At 48.2% G+C, this 20,841-nt stretch overlaps 1 protein-coding gene across 1 annotated transcript in view; it reads right to left on the reverse strand.

Annotated features, from left to right (window-relative positions):
* C2H1orf94 (chromosome 2 C1orf94 homolog) overlaps positions 1-15,344 on the reverse strand; it is a 35,887-nt gene extending 20,543 nt beyond the window's left edge. The window contains 2 exon segments of the mRNA XM_060142707.1: positions 15,017-15,320; positions 15,323-15,344. Of these exon segments, the coding sequence (XP_059998690.1) occupies positions 15,017-15,320; positions 15,323-15,344 (326 nt within the window).
* Between the last annotated feature and the right edge of the window lie 5,497 nt (positions 15,345-20,841).

The raw sequence follows: 20,841 nt of genomic DNA on the forward strand, positions 1-20,841 counted from the left end.
ACTATTCTAACAACCGAGGCAACCAATGCCTCCTGACCACCAGCCCCCCATGTGGTCTCCCCAGGCCTGGCAGCTGAGAGAGATGCCAGGAAAAGCAGACTCCAGCCAAACAGACCGAGGTCAGAATCGGGCACCTCTGCGTATTTCACGTCAAATCCTGGAAACTCAGGGACTCCCCTGTGATGAGGGTATGACACCTGTGACATGGGTATGACACTACAAGTGCCCAGACGCTGGGTGGGATGAGAGCTTGGTGCAGTAACCCCTGTGCAGGCTCAGCATGGACATGCACCAAGGAAGCCCTGGGTACACGGTGGCTGTGAGCGGCAGAGTGGGAGCAGGCTGGCCCTGGAAGATCCCGGAGGCCATCAAAGCCGTGTATGAGGCAAGGCGGTCCACTCTGTTCTCCCCTTCTTTCCCTGGCCTCTCTCCTATTCCCATCCCTTCCTCCTTCTCACTCTAGACTCGGTCTATAAATTGGCCCCCCTCTCCTGCCGTGTCCCTGGGAACACCTGGAATAAAGAGACTGCCAATCATCACCCTCAAAGGGAACAGGGGAGTCTCGAGTCACAGAAACCAGATACTTGAGGAACCAGTTTTTGTCTCTCCCGTGCCTGCCGCCAAACTTGCAAAGCAAGTTATGTACCAACAGATCTTCTGAATTGGAAAGACTCACCACAATTATGTTATTTTTTTGTTTTTTGTTTTTGGCCATGCTACTCCAGGCTTGCGGGATCTTAGTTCCCTGACCAGGGATCGAACCCGGGTGCTCAGCAGTGAAAGTGCACAGTCCTAACCGCTGGACGGCCAGGGAATTCCTCAACTATGTTAATTTTTTAAAATTGGGATAATGGTATTGTGGTTATATTTAAACAACAACAAAAAGGGTCCTTATCTCTTATAGATACATACTAAAGTATTTACAGGTAACATTATGTCTGGGATTGGCTTTAAACTTAACCTAGCAAGGGGAGGGAAAAGATGGGGGCGGGGGGAATAGATAAAATAAGATTGGCCCTATGTTGATCATGGCTAAGGCTGGGTGAGGGGTACATGGGTTCATCACATACTAGTTGTTCTATTTTTGCCTGTGTTTGGTTTCTCGTTGTTGTTTTTTTTTTCTAAAATAAAAATGTTCTATAATAGACGTACACACAAAAGTCTCACCACTGAATCCTTTAAAGTATCAGCTCCAAGGAGAAGTCAAAGCAGCTTCTAAAGACCCACAGGGCCCGAGGTCCCTGTACCAAAAGCCATCCCACAGGCAGTCCCTTCTCTGCACCTGAGAGGATACTCCTACCCCTCCCCCACCCGGGAGCCAGGCTGGCAGAGAGGACCCAGCAGGGGCTGAGTGTGAATCCCTGTTCATATTCCCCGGTCATTCTCCTCTGGACACATCATGGGGGTCAATGGGCCTCTTAGGAAGCTGGCATTCCCAGAAGGGGCAGGGCAGTGCTAAGAACAGAGGGGCCCACCCTGGCTGTGGGTCCCCCATGTGTCCCTGAAAGGCTGGCCCGGAGCACCTGGCCCTCCCCGAGACAGCCTCTACAAACTCCTATTTCCTTTGCATCTGCCATGAATCCACTACAGGCCAGACTGGAAGCTAGGCATCCACATATATGCTTGCATTTAATCCTCTCCACGTCCCTGGGCAATAGACAATATCATTCTCCCTTTACAGATGGGAAAAGTGAGCCTGAAAGAGGCGAAGGACCTTGTCGCTGAGAAAGTGAAGCGACTGGTGTGAGGATGCTGCCGGGTCCGGCTGATTTCCTGACCTCCTCCTACCCCAACCCGGCTTCTTTTCCAGGGATGGTTCTGCAGTGAGGTCCACCGGCCCCTGCTCCGTGGCTGGGCTTTGTTCCCCAATCTGAATGCCATCAGGGATATGGCTAGGATCATCCCCTCACTCCAGCTTGTGGAGGATCATCACGGCGAATCCTGAGCCTGTCATCCGTGGCATCAGCTGTCCCTGACAGCTCTGTGTCAGCTGCATGTCTCATGAGCACGCCTTCTGGGTCCCCCACCAATTTATGGATAGAAATGTTGAAGGGGAGGGAGGCCAGGGCTGAGCCTTAGGGGCATTGCTGGAAACCCTCCCCCCCCCCCCAGTCTGCCAGTAATCCTGGATCAACACTTTGGGGGAATAAATCAATCCAGTCGCTATCATCCCATCTCCACTTCTCCAAGACAGCCTTTATCAAATACCTTGCTGCAGTCAAGATTCAGCACACAATTACACTGTGTGTGTGTAATTGTGTGTAATGCACACAATTACAAGTCTCTGAGCAAGGGTCTCCCCTAACTGCCCTCTCCACCCCCAAGAAAGCAAGATGCGTTTGCTCTTTTCTGTTCTAGAAAACTGCATGCCTGCAGAGCTAAGACATTCTTAGAACTTAGATCAAACCATTCCCCCACTTAAACCCTTATGTGAATTCTCACTACACATAGACTAAAAATCCAAACTCCTTTCTGACCCTAACAGGCCACAAAGTGGCCCTGTTACCCCCTCCTGCTTTGACTCCTCTTCTTCTGGCCACTCTGGTCTTATAAATATGCCTTGGCATGTCAAGTTCATTCCAACCCCATGGCCTTTGCACCTCCTTTGGATGCTACATCATCCCTTGACTGACTCTTACTAGGCACTCTATGCTCCATCAATCTGTTTATTTTCTTCCTAGTGTTTATCACCATCATATAGTACTTTTTTATGTCTTTACTCCCTACAACAACTCATCCTCCCTGAGGGCAGGGACTGTATCTGGTTCACCATGGGGGCCTCAGGACCTCGAGCAGTGTTGGGCACATACCTCCAGCTCAGTAAGGATTTGTTGAATAAATGAATAAACTGGCCCACGAACTTGTCTTTACCCTTGTCCGTTTCTTGAAACTCTTGAAATCGAGAGTTGTGTGGCCCAAGACTGCCCAACTCCTTCAATGGTTGCGACCTGCCTGGATTTGATTCTATTTCTGGCCTTCCATCTCATGTCCCACCTTGGGCCTGGCACCCCTGTGAGCTGACCGGATGACACTGACCAGCCTGCTTGGCAAGGTCCTAAGAACTCTCAACCCCTGTAAGTCAGTCCCACAGCAGAACCCACACAGACCCCGCCCAACTCTTAGCGACCACTCTGGGGCTCACGGATTTTTCCCTCTCCCAACAACTTTGCTGGGCTCCACGTCGAGCCTGCCCGCCTGCGTTTCCTGGTATCTGTCTTCCTTCCTCTCTTCTTGAGAAGTTTTGCCGACGCTGGCACCTCTCCCGTGCTATTTGCTTTCTGCTTTGAGTTGGTAAAAAGCATAAAATCTGCCACAGACTCTATCACAGTGAATCATTCGGGGCCGTTAACCCAACTCCCGGGCGCTGACAAAGGAAGCTAGTCAGATTTGGTGCTGGGCCACTACCTCTGCTTTGCCCACCTCCGGAGAGGATAGGTGTCTGATGACGACTCTGTACACGGGCCCCACGCATCATTTCTGCGTTTGCAGTGTATAGAGTCGTATAAAAATAAAGGCTATTGACTAGCTGGCACCCCTTCCCAGAATAATGACTAAGCAAGCATGCTGTTAGCTCCCCGACAGCAGTTCTGTGTTCATGATAACACAGAGCAAAGATGAAAACTGCTATTCATCTGAGCCAAACAACAGAAAAATGCAAGCAGAAAATTGTTAGTGCTGGAAGAGGACACCAAAACAACTATTTTCTTCCCACTATGGCATTTCAGATTGATGACAAACACGGTACCCAGGCCCGGTGCCCAGGCAACATGGGTGGTTGAAGACCGAAGCAAGGGAAGGGCTCTGGCTCCATCGGGAGACTGACCTCCTGGCTGGGGGTGAGGCCGGCTTCCCGTGTCTGCGTGGGTGGGGCAGCAGGGCAGAGCGGCTAAAAAGCTCAGTGCCTGCAAGGAGGCAGAAACTGGATTCCCACTGCTTAATGGAGGCCAGCCCTCAAGCAAGCTGTCTAATATGTCTAAACCTCAGGTTCTAGTTCACAAAATCAGAAGGATGAGCATCTATGGAGAATGAACTAACCAGCTAGGCACTGTGCAAAATGCTCCCCACGCGAAACTCTCATTTGAATTCCCACAACAGCCCCAGTGGGGTGGTGTGAGGACCAATTACAGTTTTGACCCTATGGTAGTTCCCATGCACCTTGGTTCAGTAACAAAGCAGAGATTTGGAAAGTGCTTGGGCATTAGGGCTTAACCTCTTGTTTCTCTTGGGACTCAGCAACCTCCACATAGACGAACCCAGGAAAGTCTGCTGGAGGGATAACACATCCCGTGGAGAAAAACCTCAAGGTCCTCAGCTGACTAGCCAGACCTGGGTGACGACAGACACTGCAGATGTGTGGGTGGGCACGAGGCACGTCCCGCCAAGCCCACCCAAGCTTCTCCCAGAAGAACCACCCAGCGGAACCCAGCCCAGACTGCTCAACTACGGAAATGGGAGCTAAGTAGGAAGCTGTGGTGCTGAGCTGCTAAACTTTGATGTGGTTTGTTACACAGTCGGCCCTTCGTATTCAAAGGTTCGACACTGGTGGCTTCAACCGACCGTGGATGGAAAATACTGGGAAAAAAATTCCAAAAAGTTCCAGAAAGCAAAACTTGAATTTGCTGCACACTGGCAACTACTTACATAGCATTTACATTGTATAGTACAACTCTTTACATAGCATTTACATTGTATGAGGTATTATAAGTAATCAGGAGATGGTTTAAAGTATACGGAAGGATGTGTGTAGGTTACATGCAAATACGACGCCATTTTATGGAAGGGACTTGAGCAGCCGCAGATTTTGATATCCATGGACATTCTGAAACCAATCCCCTGTAGATACCAAGGGACTATTGTTTATCAAAAGCTAACGGGCACAGAGAGATACAGTTATCACAGTTTTCAAATGAAGAAGCTAAAGTCATCATCCCCCAATCGGCCCCCATCCTCACTTGACCAAGGCTGGTGGACATTTCTGGGTCTTCCTGTCTGCTTGGGGAACAGGGACCCATCTTCAATGCCCCTGGAGCTTATGTCACAGCACCCAGGATGGTCCCTGCCCAGTGTGGAGGGAAGGGACACAGCCACCTCTGTCAAAGCTACCTGGTGTCTTCATCTTTCCTCTCCTGCAGAGCTAGGATTCACTGAACTGCCCTGGGTATACACACCATACCCTGCACACACACACACACACCAACATATGTGTGCACACACAGCAGTCACGTACGGTGCACATATCCCAATCCATATGTGCACACACACCCATACCACAGCTGTGCACACACACACACTTACGCATATGCATACACACATAAAGCACTGCCATGTACACACACACACCAACGCACATACACACACCCAGGCACACAGCTGTGCTACAACCACACACACCTGTGTGCACACACACACAACCACGCACACACCACAGCCATGCACACACACACACATGCTACAACCATGCCAATACACATACCACAGACGTGTACACACCCACACACGCAAACACACCACAGTCATGCCCACACACCTCACCACCGTGCACATACACCCAGGCACACACCACTGCCATAGCTTTGTAGAAACCCAGCGGGAAGAAAGAAAGGGGGAAGGAGGGCGGCTTCCCCTATCTCACAGCCTGAGGGGACTGGGCCAACTGTTTTCAGTCTGGGGGGGGGAGGGGGGAGGGGCAGTTGAGAGAAATTGCAGATTCAGTCGCCATCCCAGGCGACTGTGTACCTGTGTCACAAAGGTACCTGGAAAGCCACTGAGTTCCACCTGCTGGCCCTTCTCTGGTGGGGGTGTGGTGGGCAGCGGGCCTTCAGAAAACTCTGATTCCCACCCCCTCCCTCCTCCGCTTTCCAGGCTGCGTGAGGATTAAGTGAGATGATGAATGTGAAAGCGCTTGGTAAACTGTAACAGGCGCTATGCAAATGTTAGCAGCTCTGACGGAGAGATGTGTGGTGCCCAGAGGCCCGCTGACCCTTCGCAGCCCAGGGCCTGGCCGGCTGGGGGTGGGAAGCCGGGAAGTGGCTGAAACTGCGGTCACCTGCACCGTGGGGATGCTGACATCGCCCGGGGTTAAGGGAGAAGACACTGTGAAATCCCTCAGCTGCCCGAATGCCACGCCTGGTCTAGAAGTTCATCTCATTTCTTAGCAAAGGCCTTCACAGAGTAGAGTCCATTTTTACAATGTCCCTGACATCCTCTTAGAGCACAAAAACGGTCGATCTCCTTCCTTCATGCTTTTTTTGGAACACCTCTTTCTCAAAGCGGTGTCCCTTTGAAGCCTAAGGTTCCATCATCTTTGACCCCCAAAGTATCAGAGAACTTCCTACAAATATGCACAGGAATCCCTGTGGTGCTTGTTTCAAATGCGGATTCCCTGGGCACTCCTGGGGAAATGGCAGTTCAGTTGGTCAAAAATGGGGCCCAGGCATCTGCATTCTGAGCCAGGATCCCTCCTCCACCCTCTGCCCCAAGGCCTGCAGTTCTGGTACAAATGATGCACTTGAGGACACACATGCAGGTGTGAATTTCCCTTCAGACACTTCAGCTCCCCTCCCCACCCCCGCCTGTCCCTCAGGGCAGGTGGGACAGTCTTCTAAGACAGATTGGCAGGTGGAAGTGAGACCTCCCACTCTGCCCCCTCCCTGACCCTCCATCTGTCTGGAGGGGAGAGAAAGGAGTACACAGAGGCAGGCAGGGGTTGAGACTCGGACTGGAAGGTCTGGGGGATGAAGGATTCAGTGAGCTGGGGAATGAGACAAGAAATACTGAGGAATAAATACAGCAATAAAGGAGCTTCGGTTAGGAGCTACAGAGTGATTTTTATTGTTCAAATTATCTTGAAAACTTTTCATTTGAATCTGTTTAATAAGAGAAGGCTTACCCTAAGGAAGAGGTATTTTTTAAATGTGACTTGGGAGCTGAATTGGAAAGAACGTTGCAACAAAGATATTAAAAAGGGGATTAAACCAAACCACCGGTGGCCCATCTCTGCAGGCTCCTACAACCAGTGACACGGCTCCCAAAACCACAAAATTAAATTAAAAAGGGGGACACGGGACGTGGGATGTTAATCATGATTCATCTTCCCTTCACTGCTCATGGTTCCCAGTATTAAGCAAAAGGAGGAAGGGCTATTCTGAATGGCTCCTGGGGTAGGGAAAGAGCTCTGGTCTTAAAGCTTCACCAGGTCCCTATCCTTGTTCTGCCCCCTCCAAGCTGGATGACTCTGGGCAAGTTGCCTAACTTCTCTGAGCCCCAGCTTCCTCATCTGTAAAATGGGAATAATATTGACCATCAACTGGGAAGGGTTGCTAAGACAATGTGATAAACAGAAAATTGAAATACAGAGCCTGGCACGTATTAGGTGCTCAAGAAAATGTTAGTTGCCTTCTTAAGCTTAAGGCAGAAGGAGGAAAAGACCTTGCAATGTCTTGGCTTCCTGATATCCCGTCCCTACGTCACTCAATGCTTCCTCTGATGATTGTGACATCTGGTTTGGATCCTGGCAACCTCTGGGCCTCACTCTCCTTGCAGTGGCATTTTTATGGTTCATCTATCATTCACTTACTCATTCATTCATACACACTGCATTGCCACTGAGTGCCAGGAACTTGGCTGGGCGCTGGGGAGACAATGATGAGTAAGACATAGCCCTTGCCCTTAAGAAGCCGTGGTCAGGTGGGGGAAGAAAGACTGTCGCCACCGGCAGCGTACAATACACGCCAGATGACCACCTCATCAGAAACCCTATGCCAGAGTGGCGTTGACACATCCCACTGGGACTTTGTGTCCTCCCCTCTGGCCAACGGTCAACACAAGAGCTGGTTATAAACTGACTCTTCCCTTCTATTACCCACCTATAAAGACCCTTACCATTGGGTCCTCAGAGCTAAGGAAGGATTTATCTCTCCTGATGACCTCTTCTGCTTCCTCTTCTTAGATGATATGAGTTATAGAAACTAACTGGTATATTCCCACTTTTTGCCCCAGCTGCCTAGAGTCTCAAAGCAACATGCTGGCCTCCACTGAATACTTTTCCTTAGCTTAGCTTTTCTGATATATAAGTCTCCTCTCCCCATACCATTCTTGATTACTTAACCCTTGTCATTTTGTCCTTGATAGTAATGATAATAGGGTGAGGACGAAGATGATGAACTCGAAGTCCTTATTTTCTGCCAGGTGCTGTATGAACTTCGCACACATTCTTTCATTAACTTCCACAATAGTCCTTCAGGCTGGTCACTATGACTTTTTCATCTTTCAGGTGAGGAGAATGAGGCACAGAAAGTTTGAGCAACTTGGTGACAGTTAGGAAGTATACTGGGATACTCCTTATTTTATTGTTATCTGAGCCACCTTTAAACTCTTAGGAAAGAGAGGGGATATAATTGTTTATTTAAATTTTAAAAAAGGAACGTGGAAGAGGGAGGAAGGAGAAATGTTAAATGGGGTGAGCAGTGAAACATTTACTGAATGATACACTAATTCCAGGTCTTTAAGGATGGGGAAGGTTTCAGTAGACAGAGAGAGGTGGAAGAAAGGCATTCCTGGGAGTGAAATAACCTGAGCAAAGGTAAGGGAACGTGCACCTGCTTGCGGCGCATCTTGGTTTACAGAGAGTCTGGAGAAAAGCAGCCAGGTGTGCACCTAGAGATGTAGGTAGGGCCAACTGCAGAGACTCTTTCAAGACCAGGTCAGGGGGTTCAGAAGACACTGAGGAAGCCGTGGAAGATGGCTGAGCAGTGCTGTTGATGTGTTTCAGCGAGATGAAGCTGGTAAAGGGTGAAGGACATTCAAGAGGGAAAGGAACCAGGCACAGTAAGAGGAGACGATCTGAAAATGGCAGAAGAGAGACCTGCAAGGAAGCAGGGAATCAAAAACCACCATGAAGGCAACGGACAGACGTGTAAGGAGACTGGAGGAGAGAAGGGTCAAGGGCCTTGAACCTCTATCTGCAGCACTATTTGTGCACTAATTCACTTGACAACCAGGATGGAGGATGCATTGATGTCAATGTGATTGGGGTCATAGTAGTTGCTGAGACCCAGCCCTGGGAAGCTTAAGGGAAGGGGACACCTAAGTGTCCATGAGAAAAGCATTCCAACCCGGGGCCTGGGGTTTTCTGACATTCTAAAATGTCAAGGGATGTGAGGACGTGTTTCAGGCAAAAGGGTGTATGGTAGCTTCCCTCAGATTCTCAAAGAGGGGTTTGACCCCTCCAAGGGGAGCAAATGCTAGCCTGGAGTGAGCATTAGACTCCAAGGGTCTCCAGAACTGGCTTCTGCTCTAGGGCATCCGTCCGAGTTTCCACGTGTGAGTCTTGTCTTCATCACTCCCATCACTAGGTTTCAAGTTTTTTAAAAAATAAAATTTTTAATAAATAAAAGTGGGGATGTAGTCCAAGCAACTTTTCCAAAAAAGCAGGATTCGTCCCATTTTTCCTGAGCTGGGTCTTGAGAAGAAAGCCTCCAGAAAGAGTCCTGTAAGCGCAGGGAAGGACGGGAAGCTCCCTGGGATGATAGGAAACCGCGTGGGGGTGGATGAGAGCGGAAAGGTGGCTCTCTTACTGTGTTAATAACTGTAGCAACAAAGGACTGGTTTGTTGGGAGAACAGTTCAAACAAGGCAGCACGTTGGGTTCCAAGTCCCAGTGGCTCTCCTGCCTGGAGGGCTGGCCGATGGGTGCAAACAGTGAAAATTTACTGGAGCAAGTGCAAAACAGCCTTCTTCCTTCGTGCGACCGATAATACCTCAGAAGGCTGCCAGTCGGGAAATCATTTCTGTTTTTTAAATGCTTAAATAGATTTCCTTTCTTTCTGTAGACTCATCCTCCTACTTGGGTCTGGCTCAGGATGACCTTCCAGTTCACCTCCCCCAGCCTCCTCCAGAAAGCCTTCCCTTTTATCCTAATATGCGTGATCTGCCCTTCTCAAGACACTGAAGGTCCAGGTAGGAGCTCAGAGACTGTCCCCATCTTTTCCACCACTGTATTGCTTTCACACTTTGTCAGGCATGCACAATAAATATTTGTTGAACATCATTGCTGTCACATGGACCTGTGTCTGTCCCACCCACTAGACTGGGAGCTCTCAGAGAGATGGGCTTCTGTCCTACTTATCTCTGCATCCCTGGGACCCAGCACAGGGCCTGCCACCCAGAAGGCAACTGTGAATGCTTGCTGAATGAATATGTAAATGAGGGAATGAACAAATGCCATTTCACAGTCAGGGCAATGGAGTCAACAGCAAATCCAAAACCCCCATTCTAAGGCTGTGAAGTTTTAGCAACAGGGGGATTGAATGACTAGGTAATCCTAGAATGTGAGTCAGTAAGTGGCTTTCCACAATTCTCTCAGCCCAAATTTAAGACTAATTAAAAGATAGTCTTTTAAGAGTCTGGAGTTTAATTGACACTAGATAGAACTACTGATTTCTCTCCCATAGCCCATTTCTCCCCATTTCTTCCCCACCGTCCAACCAGTGCTCAAGCCAAAAACCTCAATTCAGCTGTGATGTCACTATCTGTGTGCCCAAAACCATCTGCAGGCTCTTTTGACTCCTCTCTAAATACACGCCAAGGAACTTCCCTGGTGGTCCAGTGGCAAAGAATCCGCCTTCCAATGCAGGGGACGTGGGTTCGATCCCTGGTGAGGGAACTAGGATTCCATATGCTGCAGGGCAACTAAGCCCATGCACCACAACTACTGAGCTCGCGCGCCTCAACTAGAGAGTCCGCGTGCTGCAGCTAAGACCCGACGCAACCAAAACTAAATTAAATAAATAATAATTTTTTTTTTAAAAAAGGAGACTTTAATGTGACATCTCCTACTTAAAAAAAAAATACATGCTGAATCCCCCACTTTTTCCATTTTCACTGCAGTCACTCTGGTCTAGCCATCATCACCATTGTGCTCGTCTGGACTATTGTAGCATCTTCCCAGAGGTCTCCCAACTTGCTCTCTCACCTGTCTAACAAACCGTCGCCACACAGCAGCTGGAGACATCTTTAAAACCCAGTGAATGTGATCGTGTTACACCCCCTTCCTAAAAACCTCCAAAGGTCTCCCCTAGCATGGAGAATCAAATGTGAACTGCCTACTGTGGTCCTCCAGGCCTTCTGAGACCTTGTCTGACTGTGTCTGGTGTCACCCTGTGCCACGTCGTATCACTCACCACACCCCAGCCGTGTTGTCCCTCTCCAAGCCCACTCACATCTCAGAGTCTATGTGGTTTCTCTCCTTTCCGCCTGGCCATCCTTCCTTAGATCTTCACCTGACTGGCTCTTTCTTGGCGTCCAGGTCTCAGCTCAAATGACCGCCTCTACTCAGAGAGTCCTTCCCTGACCACCCCGTCTAAAGGAGGTCCCCCTAGTACTTTAGTCAGTTTTATTTCCATCAGAGCACTCTCTGCTAGCTGAAATTATTTGGTTTATTTTTATGTGTTTATTATTGGTTTCTTCCAACTAGAACACCAGTTCTTTTCCCATTCTACAGTGATCATACTCTTTTATTTACTTATTTTCTGTTTCTCTCCCCTACTTGAACGTAAGCTCTAGGAAGGCAGGATCTCATCTGGTTTACAGCTCTATCCCACTAGCTCTTAGCACAGAGCCAGGCACATAGTAGATGCTTAATAAATACTTGTTGAATGAATAAGTGAATGAATGAATGAATGGACTCAAAATGTGTCCATAGGCCGAAGTTGGCTTGTGGAGAAAAGTGAATGTGGTGTTAACTTCCATTAACAGGAATACAGAGTATAGATGGGGAGTATCCGACCTGCTTGGATTGGATCACACCTGGATTACTGTACTTAGTTCTAGTTGCTGCACTGCCCCAGGGACCAGCAGTGTGGGCAAGAAACTGACCAAGTTGTTACATGAAGGGAAACTTAGAAAAACAGAGATACTCAGCTTGTGAAAACAAGAAATCCTAGGAGGAGTGTTGTTGCCATCTTTTAATATCTAAAGGGTTATTGAGAGGAAAGCGGGGATAGATTTGGTTTGGAGCCCTAAGGGCAGACTCCAGATCACTGGGTCTTAGTTTGATAGAGACAGATTTCAGCACAGGAAGAAAATGGTTTTTTGACAGTCAGGGTTCATAGCCAAGGAAGGAGCTACCTTAGGAAGTGGTGAGTTCTGCATCTAAGAAAGCGTACAAGTGGATAACCACTTGGCAAGGATGTCGGGGAAGGGGATTCAAGCAGCAGAAGATAGCCTTCAAGATCCCTTTCAAACTTGAAATGTCTGAGTTTCTATGACATATGGGGACAAAATAAAAAAAAAAAAAATCTGGCTAACAAGAGTTCTAGAGCTTACTTATCTACCTGTCCTGATAGCGGTTAGCATCTCCAAAACCCAAACTGGGTTTACAAAATTAAACAGTAGGCAGATTAGCTGAGAGGTTATCTTGTGGGCCTGAAGCCATCCACAACTATGCTGGACAGCTCCCCGGATTTGAAATCTGTTATCTATGTGTGATCACTCAGACCATGGGACTGCCGAATATTTTGAGTCTCCAAAAAGATGCCTTCACTTCTAGCAGAAGGCAGCTAACTCTGTCACGTAGTGGCTAAGATGGTCCTGGGTTTGTTTCCTGAAACCCCACCACTTCCTAACTGTAGGACCTCGGACAGAGAAATGAACCCCACCAAACCTGTTACCTCATCTGTAAAAAGGATCTGATTGAAAAATAGGGGAGGGAGGAACTGAAACAAGAATGGCCCAAAGTCAATAATTAATGAAGCTGATTGACAGACATTCATTATACTATTTTATGTGTTTGAACATTTGCATAACAAACAGTAAAAAGAGGGGGAGTTTAAGATAGTACCCACTTGATGTAATAATTGTAGGGCTTAAGGAAATCATCACCATCATTATTACAAGGAATTTTTACAAATCCTAGTTATTACCGGGAATGTTTAAATATCCCATTTAATCGTCCCAACAACCCGATGAAATGCATAGTAATCATCTCCACCTGGCGGATGAGGAAACTGAAGCTCACGTTAATTAAACAAGCCCCACAGCTGGCACAGGGCTGAAGTGCGATCTGCAACCAGAGTTATCTGATTCCACCATTGCAGCTGCCTTTATTCCACGAACAGCTCACTGTGCTCTACTTGGTTGGTATCTGCACGATTATGATATCGTTCATTCATCTAAGGCAATGGTTTCCTAGCTCTTTTCTCATAGCAGAACCCTTTTTTCAAATGCAGCCTTTACTCAGAACTTCAGTAAGTAAAAACCCATCAAAGCCGAACAGCTCTGGCTGATGTGGGGATCGGGACCCAGCAACCAGGACACTTGACTCCAGGTTGCCCCTGAAGCACCCTAAGGTCTGTGAGCATCATGTGAAAACCCCAGACTGAAGGCAGCAAAAACAGCAACCAAAACCCCTGAACCCTGAGAATTGCATTTAGGGACCGCCTCACTGGAATAACGTAGCTTTCAGTTTCCTGTCCCCATTGTATTCGATCCTCATTATCAACTCTGAGATGGACAAGGCAGGGCATATCATCCTCCATTTGCAGATGAGAAAATTAAGGCCAAATGGAGGTAAGCGACTGGCCAAAGGCGTGCCAGTCAGTTTCCGGCCAAGTGCAGACTGGAAGTAGAGTCTGTTTCCATTAACTCCGTGTGACCTGGCAGAGAGGGTGCAATCTACTGGAAATTGCCACTGACCCTTGGTCCACAAAGTGGCCAATCAGCTCCTTGGCCACTGAGAGCTGAGCGGAGCCCCACAGGCCCCCTCCAAGGCCCTGTTCCAGAGCAGATGGCAGTGGGCAGCGGAGAGGGTCTCAGTGCCAGCGGAGGGCAGGACAGCAGGATTTGGGCTGTAGACAGGCCATTCCCATCCCAGCCGTGCACTGCTGAGCAGGGGGCAGGGGAGGCAGTGACAGCCAAAGTGCCTTTCGCCTTCGTGTGTAGCAAGTAAATAAGCCCAAAAAGGGTCAGCATGGAGTGCAGAACTGGGGAGCAGTTACGCTTTGCCTTTCTTAGCTCTTGCATAGAAATCCCTGAAACCAGACTCAGCTCATAATTGCCTGCAGGGTTGCCCCACTCCAGAGCATCTCTGAGCTGAGCTGGAGCATGTGTTGCAACACTTAATTATCACTTAGTCTTTAATTAGCACTTAATTATTAACACTTAATCCATCTGTAAAATGGGGACGTGAATACCTGCCTCATAGGGACTCTGGGAGGATTAATTAATGTTTGCAGCCCACCTTGAAGATGCAAAGCTGTAAACAAGCGCTCAAGGGTGGCGTTAGTAACTCGCCCGATTTACTTGCTTTTCCTAACGAGGTCCTTTCTTCTTCTCTGTTCCTCCGTCTCCTTTCTAATATCCGTCCTCAACAACATCTACCCAACTTTGCCCTGGTGGAGAAACTTTTAGCTCTGTGTTTCCCAGACACAGGATTTCCCATCCAGGAATGGGCTATTTACAGCCATCTTCCTGCACTTTAATTTTCTGTTATGTCCTCTGAATATGTCAGTGCCTTCCCAGTAAATATTTTGATGTGCGCTCTCGCAGCGGCTTCTATGCAGGCTGAATGGGACAGCTGCTCCCTGTATTAGGGAATCCCAGATGTGGTTTAAAACCATCAGACTCATCTGTGCCAATGCCTAGCCTTTGAGGGCGGCAGGGGAGAAGGATCTTCTAGTTGCCTCTGGGGAAAGCCACGGACTTCTAGCCTCCAGCCCTGGCTAGGGTGGTTTTTCAAGGTCCTCAGATCTACCTTGGGAGTTGCCAATGCCTTTAGACGAGAAATGTCCCCTGAGTGGGCTGGTACAGAGGCAGCAGAAATACAGCCCTGGTCTGGCCCTTCACTCAGGTAACTTCAGCATCCCAGTCAACGCTCTATTGGACAGAGGACCATGGTGGGTGGAGGAAAAGTACACAGCCTTTAGGGTTTAACCAGACTGAACAACAGGTCAAAACACTCCCCCAGAGGGTTAGACCTCATCTCCTCCCCCCTCCCTTGGGTCACGTAAGGGGACACTCACTCTTCTTGGAAGCTGAGGCCATTGTCTCTTGGGGTGCCAGCCATGGGGGCAGAGAGCTGCTCCTTGGAGGTCCTGGGCTGCAAGGCCTCGGGCAGGCCCTGAACTCTCTTCCAGATTTCATGGCAAGTCTTGTCTAAGCTGTCTTGGGGTGTGTCCTGGTGGATCCAGATGTACCTGGGGAACGGGCCCAGGGCGGAGGGGCGCTTGGCCACCAGGGCTGAGGACGAAGCCAGACCATTCCCGCTGGCCATCCTCTTCCTCTCTTTTCGGAAGCCCCTTTGTCCACCCAGGGCTCGAAGACAGGGGACTGTCTACCACCACCCCTCATTCACCAGAAAGGGAGATGAGGATGGGGCAGCAGGAGGTCAGTTCTGTGTAGCTGCTGGTCCAGCAAGGTGACTATGTTCAGAGGCCTTCGATTTGTGTGTAAGTGATGGATGGAGGACAGCTTTCTTTTGGGGAGGGGGTACTTATTTTGATTTGCTTTTATTTGCTCTTTCTTGACTTTTGCCCCCCATCCCCTTCTCCCTTAGAAGAAAATATTTAAAAGTCAATAAAATACAGTAGCTTAGTAACCGTGGAATCCCCCTGAGCTCAGGAGCCAGGTCTCTGGGCAGGCAGAATGACATCTGGGAACAGCTGGAAGGGGAGGGCTGGCTCTCCCCACAGTCCCTGGCACTCTCCCGTTGCCACCGGCCCCTGACTCCTGGCAGCGCCCGGGGCTCAGCTCATCATCGCTGGCTAAGCGTGGGGGATGACCTGGTGAGGGCCTGGCACACTGCTAGGCACCGGGATCCGGGATCCCGCCATCGGTTTCTCACTGGGCCTTCCCAGGGACCCTGCGCCCACCGAGGGCCAACGGCCCCCGCCCGGCCGAGCCCCGCCTTGCTCGCCCCAACGCCCCCTCTAGTCCCCCTCTCCTGGCCGCTCCACTGCCCACAGGAACAGTCCCGAGTGCCCAGCGCCCGTCCCGGCGCCCCCAGCAGACACCTGCCACGGTCCCTTCCCTGGGCTGCGGGGTGGACCGGGGAAGGGTCCCAAAGCCTTAAAAGGGCGCTGTCTCCGCGGGGGGCTGGGGCCGATTTGCAGTGCCGGTGGCTCCCACCCCCTTCCCATCCAGCGCTGGAATTCCTCGCTGGGTTTGAAACTCAACGGCTCGGTGCGCGGGGCTCCCTGCGTTCGTTCTGTGCCCCAGGCCCTCCGGTGGGGTGGGGGCGGGGGCCAGAGGACCCCAGAGCGTTTTCCCCCATTAGAGGTCAAGGGCACCTTGCCCCGGCTCGCCCCGCCGCGGGCTCCTCAGTACCCACCTGGACGCCTGCCGGTCCCTGCCCGGGGATCACTGATTTCACCCCTAACTGCCCTTTGACCAGGCGCTTACCATGTGCCAAGCGCTCGGCCTTGAATTTAGTACCGTTATGTATTATTGTTCTACATTTGAGGAAACCGAGTCTCAAAGTCCTAGAGGGGTGTGTCCAAGGCCCACTAGGAAGCGGGGAGCTGGGGTTCAAACCCAGGCACCCCAGGCTACTGATACAGACTGGTTTCTCCAGCGGTGGGCTCAGCGGTCCCCAGGGTGAGCGGAGGTGCAGAGAGAAGGTCTAAGCTAACTGTTTGCTGCTCAGTGGGCTCCGCCCCACACTAGAGGGGCTTCCTTAAACTCGGAACCAACATGGGACCTCCGTCTGCCCGGGGCTCTCTAGCCCCAGGAGTCAATGGTTGTTCCTCCAATGTTTCCCCAGTAAAGGATGAGCAAGAGGACGGACAGGAAAGAAGAAAGAAGCCTGGGCGCGAATAGACGAGATGGCAGCCTGTACATGTAGGGTTGAATCCTGACACTGCCCCTTACTAGCTGTGTGACCCTAACAACTGTCTTCGCTTCTCCCATCCTTCATTCATTCCCCAGATACTGATGAGTATCTGTGCTGGTGAGTTGCGGGACAGTGAGAAAGCATGAAGGTGAACGAAACTGGCATGGTCCCTGTTCTCATGGACCCTATATTCTCTCGTGGAGGGAGATAGATCGCCAACTAGCAGAGCAAGTAAGTAAGTAATAATTACAGATGAAATAAGGGCTCTGATGGAAACTAACCAACAAAGTGAGGCAATGGGGAGAGAAGAGGAGGCAGCATCAGATGACCATGCAGGCAGGCCACTTAGGGTAGGTAAGGTAACATTGGAGATGAAGCAGAAGGATGAGAGGGGTCCTTTTTAGTAAAATGGTGTTAAAAATTATTAGGAAGATCACATTTCCGGTACATAGTAGGCACTTCATAAATCTGTGTTGGATGAATTCATGGCATACTGTATGGAGTGCCTGGCATACCATAGGTGCCCCATACACAACCTTGCTCTTTACAGAGGGCCTGAGTTCCTGGAAATGTTGACTCTAAATTTTGAAATCCGAGCTTGATTCCCCTTTGATTTTCATTATAAAATTGAAGATGTGTTCCTTTGGGGAAAATTCTGAGGACCTAGACTGAATAAAATTATAGTTAAGAATGTAGAAAACCTTTTAAGATAGTGAATTTAAAGGCAAAGTGATCACTTCTGATGAAATATTAATAGTTCTGAAAATGTCACTCAGTGTTTGTGCTGCTTGGCATTTGGTTGGCTAACACCTATGCTTAGAGCAGAACACTGACGACCCTGTGCTGCCAGGCCACAGGATTCTGGAAAGTTAGCCAGCTCACTCATTCCTTCTGTTCTTTCTCCCCTTCGGCAGGAGACTAGGCAACAGGGGCCAAGGATTGCAAAACAAAACAAAACAAAACACGAAATACACCAGGGATAGAGAACAAAGACAGGGGTGTGTTTCTTGGAACACAGAGCTGAGGTATCTAGAAGAGTCTGCAAAAAACTTAAGTGGCAAACAGTATAGAGGTGTTTCAGAAAACTAAAAGTAGAACTACCATATGACCCAGCAATTCCACTCCTGGATATATATCCAAAAACACAAAAACACTAATTCAAAAAGATACATGCACCCTAATGTTCATAGCAGTATTATTTACAATTGCCAAGATATGGAAGCATCCTAGGTGTCCATCAACAGATGAATGGATAAAGAAGATAGATATATATATATACACACACACACACACACACACACACACACACACAGTGGAATACTACTCAGCCATAAAAAAAGAATGAAATTTTGCCGTTTGCAGTAACATGGATGGACTTGGAAGGCATTTTGCTAAGTGAAATAAGTCAGACAGAGAAAGAAAACTACTGTATGATATCTCTTATATGTGGAATCTAAAAAGCACAAATACAATGAACTAGTGAATATAACAAAAAAAGAAGCAAACTCAAAGATATAGAGAACAAACTAGTGGTTATCAGTGGGGAGATGGAAGGGGGAGGGGCATTATAGAGGTAGAGGATTAAGAGATACCAACTATTAGGTATAAAATAAGCTATAATGGTCTATTATACAACACAGTGAATATAGCAAATACTTTATAATAACTATAAATGGAGTATAACTTTTAAAAATTGGGAATCACTATATTGTACACCTGTAACTTATATAATATTATACATCAACTATGCTTTAATGAAAAAATACTTAAGTGGAGTACTTAGAGCCAGTATAAGCAAACCACATCTAAAACAGCCACATGTGGCTGTTTTAATTTTAATGTAAGTAATATTAAAATTTCAGTTCCTTAGTTACATTAGCCACATTTCAAGAACCACGTGTGGCTTGCGGCTACCATTATGGACAGCACAGAGAACACTTTCATTATTGAAAAACACATAGACTCTAGAACCAGACTACCTGGGTTCATATTCTGAGTTCATGTTTCCTGGCAATGTATCCTTAGGCAAGTTACTCTATGCCTTGGTGTATTCGCTTTCTAGAGCTGCCACAACCAAGTACCACAGACTGGGTGGCTTACTCAACAGAAATTTATTTCCTCACAGTTCTGGAGGCTACAAGTCCAAGATCAAGGTGTTGGCAGGGTTGGTTCCTCCTGAGGTTCTCTTGTCGGCTTGTGTACGGCTATCTTCACCCTGTGTCTTCATACGGTCTTTGCTCTGTGCATGTCTATGTCCTGATCTCCTCTTCTTTTTTTTTTTTTTTTTTTTGGAGTATGCGGGCCTCTCACTGTTGTGGCTTTTCCCGTTGCGGAGCACAAGCTCCGGACGCGCAGGCTCAGCGGCCATGGCTCATGGGCCCAGCCGCTAGGCGGCATGTGGGATCCTCCCGGACCGGGGCACGAACCCACATCCCCTGCATCGGCAGGCGGACTCTCAACCACTGCGCCACCAGGGAAGCCCTCTCCTCTTCTTATAAGAACACCAGTCATGTTGGGTTAGGACTCACCCTAAAGACCCGATTTTTACCTTAACCACTCTTTAAATGTCCTATCTCCAAATAGTACCTTACATTCTGAGGCACTAGGGGTTAAGACTTCAACATCTGAATTTGGAGGGACACCATGCAGCTCATAACACTTGGTCTCCTCATCTGTAAAATGGGATGACAATAAAGAATATCTATTTTGTAGAATTATTGTAAATGCCCTATTACTACTTAATTATTTAACAAACGGAAAACCCCTAAAACAACACCCGGCACACAAGAGACACCTAAAAGTGCTGTATATTAGTTTCCTTGTTGATTACATTGAAGTGCATGCCACTGGAGTTTCTCAATAACATCTTCTGTGCTATGCGTAGGGAGGGAGAACTTTAGCTGTACTGGGGAAATTTGCTTTGTGATGGAGGAATGGACTCAAATCATCAACTAAGCCTTTCTAGGCTTTGTCCGCTTTTTAGCACCAACCATGGCCAAAATTGTGCCAGGCACAGGGCTAGGAGATGAATAACACCTCTAGCCTACACATTGTCACAGGAAGGGAGCAAAGCATTCCAGAAGTGCCTGCTACACAGCAGGTGTGGGGAAAACTGATATACCCTGTGCCCAGCATGTGAAATGGTGTCCAGGACCATTGACTCCTTCGCTTCAAGCTCTAAACTAGACAGGCACCAGGTTTCACTACTCTACCTTCAGCACCTTGAACAGTGGGTTCAATTTGTGAAACCCTATTACCCTGAGCAGGTTGTTTCACCTCTTTATGCCTTAGTTTGCTCATCTGTGAAATAGGGATAATAAAACACTGACCTCATAGAGTTGTTTTGCGGCAACTGAGATAATACACGAGCTGTGCTTAGAATAGTGAGTCTGGCATATGCATCGTACCCAATGAATGTTAGCTCTCATTATTTACGATTCTGGGATTCTTGCTTTTCTATTTGAAACCAGGAAAGACTCAGGAGGAGACAACTCTCCCTACCTATTCTCCAGCCGAAGCCTCTCCTCACGTGGCTTCCATCACAGACACAAACACGGCTAGGACGGAGAACTCAGAAAGGTGGGCACGGCCTACGTTCTTTGGGGATTCACAGCTTACTCGCGGAGGGCCTGTCCATCCTCTAACATAGTTTCTACACCCAGCTCTCACCATAAATATCTCTTTTTAAATGTAAAGGAAAATTGAAAGTTTTTTTTGCCATTTTGCTTTTGCAAATTTTTGGCTACAAATAATTTATTTAATTTATGGTCAGCTATGATTTCTCACCAATCTTGGTGCCTACCTGGGAGATCTTGTGCAGTAAGAAAACTCCAACCTACCAATTGTTATCAGATGTAATGAAATTCTTATGACTACTAAATTCAACAGTTAATGAAGTTGACATAATGGTACATTTAACATTTAATTAAATATTTACTGATTTCAATGTTGCAGTTTTCTTCTTTGTATTGTGGAACTAATAATAATAACATTTTCAGGCCTCAGACTTTTTGTAGG

This window comes from Lagenorhynchus albirostris, chromosome 2, assembly GCF_949774975.1.
Source record: "Lagenorhynchus albirostris chromosome 2, mLagAlb1.1, whole genome shotgun sequence".
Classification (NCBI taxonomy): Eukaryota; Metazoa; Chordata; class Mammalia; order Artiodactyla; family Delphinidae; genus Lagenorhynchus; species Lagenorhynchus albirostris.